Below are 4,165 nucleotides of genomic sequence, written 5' to 3' on the forward strand. Positions count from 1 at the left end.
CACTTTGTGGTTGTCTCACACTGAATGTCTGGAAGAACGTCTGAGTCTGGCGTGCGGAGGATCAGAAAGATATATTGAGCTGATGTCATTGAACGCAAATGCTCAGTTTTGTAGAATGAAGTCGTGTTGTTAAAAGTAAAGTCTGTCGTTTACTCACACTCGTGTATAACTCTTACATGCTTGCTTTTAGAGGCCAGACTATCCACATAAAATGTTCCCAAACATGTCTGTCTTTGTAAACAATCTGGTTTTATTTGGTATTAGAGCACTGGGGTGTAAGGGGAGCCTGAGAATGGATTCAGATGGAGAAAGGGGTTCTAGTTTAACGCTCTTAAACCACAAAGAACTGAACATTCCCATGTTACATAATAGCAGAGCTGCAAGACGAAACCATCTGGACATGACAAACAGACCCGGAGGAAGATCGGACCGATCTTTTCCCTTCTCATAATGTGTATTCGAGGAAAAACAGCTGAATGTCAAATGAAAGATATTAGCTTGGTATTGGCAGATGAACCGTGCCGTGCTTGACAGAGCAACATTTTGGCAGCTGGTGTGTGTCATGAGTGTGTCCAGTGTTTAAGGTCAGAAGTTGTTTTCTGGTTCCTAAAGCACAAAAGTGGCATTCTGGATGTTAATATCCCATTCCATATGAAAATGACATGAACTATATATGAAGAGTTTATTTCCAAAATGAGATAACTCATCAAAAATCATGTTTTTTTATTGAGCATTCCAATTAATGTCAATCAAACTGCAGTTGGTTTGTTTTGATTTAAGCCATAATAACTAAAAAAAAATACAGCTAACTAATAGAATAAAACACAGTAAAAACATGATAACATTATAAAAAACATGATTTTTGATGAGTTATCTCATTTTGGAAATAAACTCTTCATGTATGTGTGTGTATATATATATATATATATATATATATATATACCAAAAGTAATATGTATTATAGCGCTGCTGTGTTTTTTCATAATTTGATGTATGATTAATGTATGTATATTAATCCTATTTATTTACACGCAATACAAAAGGTTCATTTGAATCCTAAATGTTGCTGTCACATCTCTGTTTAACGTGATTCATATCAAGGGTACTTTGTTTGGTTCAAGTCTATTTACAAACCTTTCCAAATCCCTATTGAGGAACCAAATGGGAAACATTCTTTTGGAAGTTTTTCCATTGAAAAACTGCCGTGCTGTTACCTTCATCCTTGACACATAGATTGTTTATTCTGTAACAGGCAACTGCAAAAGCAAAGACAAGGTCAGTCGCTCGCAGTCGCAGCGGTCCAGCGGAGTGGATGCCGGCCGGGCAAGTCCAGTGAGGCCACAGAGTGCCAAGACTTACCACACCCGCTCAGGTGAGTTATGAGGAGCTACGGCTCTTAAAGTACAGTCAGTGCATTTACAGTAAGAACAAACCACTTCAAGACGGCCGTAAATGAACTCTGGATGTTTATAACTCCAGCTATTTATAGCTACAAGGCTAACACCGTGTCTACACCACGACAAAAGACAATAGAACGCATTAGAACCCATTATGATTTTACATTTTGTCCACACTGGGAGCGTATGTGTAGACACAGTGTAACACAGACGGCTGGTAACATTTAGCGGTTGCTCTTGACCTTTGAACTTTAAAGACACTATTTATGTCCACGATGACGCTCACAATGTTTTCTTGGGTGGTTCCCAAATTGTTGCAGTATGTGTGACATTGTTAGTTGTGTTTGCTAACTTACTAGTATAAAACTTCAGTTGTACAAATGTTTAAAGCAACACTTTGTAGTTTTTCGAACTTAAAATAATGTCTGTAAAATTGTTTCAGTGGTAGAACAACTTCTGCTGCCGCTGCTACCTGAGCAGCCTCAGAGCAGCTACAAGCACACTCTGTGAGTTCTGTGTTCAGGTCATTACACACAGCGCCGCCCATCCCCTGCCTATGGAAGCGTTTCCAAATGACGTTTCTTTATTCGTTCCATCAACTTAGTCAACAAATTCACATGTATTGCACTGCACACGGGGAAGCTTATACTGCTACAGTATTTACGACACTAGTAACAGACAATTGCGCTTATCAACCACATGAGGGGACCTGTGAGCAAATGTTCCATAGTGTTGCTTTAAATATAGCCTCTAGCTTAAATATACCCTTCACAAAATCATTTTTAAGTGTAAAACTATTACTTGGCAAGTGTTTTGCGATGCCTTATGTATACCAGTTTTCAAACATCCACTGTCACCTTTAACCTTTCACCTCTGTCCCTCACCTCACCCTTTCACTCATAGCCTCCAGCAGCTTAGTCCGAGAGCGGCCCATGTCCTCCATGGACTGCCTTTCCCAGCCAATTGTGCTCCAGTCCTCGTTTCATGACACCACTACCGAACTCCACAAAGATCTCAACCAATCAGAAGAGGAGCCATTGACATCACTGTAGAGCTCCTCCAATAGTCTTAATAAATTGTTTAAGTGAAATGAACTGTTTACAACGGCAGAGACACATGAGCTTTCTCTGTCACTTCTTTTGAGGAATTTCTATAGAAGACTGAATAAATATTTATATGCATATGTCATATTAAATACAGTATTTAAGATACAGTACCTGTCAAAAGTACAGATACCTTGACTCGATCTTTATTCTTTTTTATTTTAAGATAACAGTACATTGTAAAGTCATCGAAACTATAAAATTGTAACCAACATTTTTAAAACACAAATCGAATGTCTTTTAGTTCTTTTCAGATAAACAGATTTTTATAATCATAAGACTCGTTAATCATAAGAGTCTAAACATGTTCACATTTTCTTTCTCAATATCATTCTGGATGTGTTGTAATACCAATGGTGTTTTCATTCAGAACATTTTCTGTTCAAATCTTTTGCAGCTGTTGCAGCAGACACTGCGTCCAGAGAACAGAATGAGTATCTGAAATCGGATTTGTTTGAGATTCAAATGCAGTTTCTGGTTAAATCCATTTCCGTAAAATCATTATGAGGAGTTTAATATCTGTTTGAGCACATATGTCTACCTCTCAGAATAAAATGGCACTCTTATCAGTTTGTCTATATTCGAGCGTTTTATGACGACAATGGGCTACGGGTGTTTTATATGGAAAGGACAACGAACACACTGTTCTTAAAGCTTTAGGAAACTAGGTTGAGATGTACGGTAAACAGTCTGACACATTTTGCGGCTGGAGTGACAACTATCCATTTCCACCACAACACTGTTCATATTGCACTTATCACAATGACACATTACGCTAAATGACAGGACCTATGACATGAAAAATGCTTGATTGTTTCAACCCACGGTCGGGTAAAATATGGACAAGACCAACCACTGGGTTTAAATGAACCTAGAAAATGTCCATATTTGACCCAACCATGGGTTGAAAAAAAAACGTGGTTCTATATAGCAGCTCAGTCATCCCAAAGAACCTTTAAAGCACCAAGATATGGTTCTATATAGCACTTAAAGTGGTTCCCCTATGATTACGAGCCAAGAACCACTTTTAGTGCTACATAGCACCATTTTTTTTTAAAGTGTACTAACGTGGTTTTTGAAAAACCGCTTAGTTTGTTAGCATATAAAGTATGTCTTACCCATTGCAAAATCACTGTTTATTTCAGATTCATATCATTTTAGCCATTAAGTGTGTATATTTGACTTGTTTCTTTTTCAGAATCGCATTTTGTAGAGCGTGTGAGGTTAAACACACATGCAGACCACACACTTCCTCTGCCGGTTTATAGACCTCATTTCCAAATGACTGTTCACAGTGTCTTTGTACTTCACATGACACGCAAGTTTCATCTTCTTCACGTAGCACACCATGTGCGAACGGATCTCAATAACACAACAATATTACGCATACTAATTTACTACATAGTATGGACGCAGGGCTAAACACGGAACAACACAAGAATGAGTTTCTATGTGAACTCTTCCTTTAATTATGACAATGTTTTGGGCGTTTGTTTGGATTACATCATAACCAGCTTCATAAGGGTGTCCTACTTTCAGCCATGTAATTGTTGAGCCGGTGTCATACCGAGACGTTTACAAAATCACTCTTGGGTTGCTGTTGTAACCCACGCTCTCAAGGTTTGTGTTAGTCAGTGCACCTTAAAGTCAATAACGAAACCCCAC

General features: G+C 38.3%; 1 protein-coding gene across 3 annotated transcripts in view; it reads left to right on the forward strand.

Annotated features, from left to right (window-relative positions):
• The window catches only part of LOC130560992 (glutamine-rich protein 2), a 29,790-nt gene extending 25,841 nt beyond the window's left edge, over window positions 1-3,949 (forward strand). For 2 of the 3 annotated variants that reach the window (XM_057345011.1, XM_057345010.1), the window contains 2 exons: window positions 1,253-1,372; window positions 2,301-3,948. In XM_057345011.1, coding sequence (XP_057200994.1) covers window positions 1,253-1,372; window positions 2,301-2,449 — 269 coding nt within the window. In that variant the 3' untranslated portion in view covers window positions 2,450-3,948. Of the gene's footprint in view, window positions 1-1,252; window positions 1,373-2,300 lie in introns of all 3 variants that reach the window. The other variant, XM_057345009.1, reaches the window with a different exon arrangement.
• The last annotated feature ends 216 nt before the right edge of the window (window positions 3,950-4,165 follow it).

This window comes from Triplophysa rosa, linkage group LG11, assembly GCF_024868665.1.
Source record: "Triplophysa rosa linkage group LG11, Trosa_1v2, whole genome shotgun sequence".
Taxonomy (NCBI): Eukaryota; Metazoa; Chordata; class Actinopteri; order Cypriniformes; family Nemacheilidae; genus Triplophysa; species Triplophysa rosa.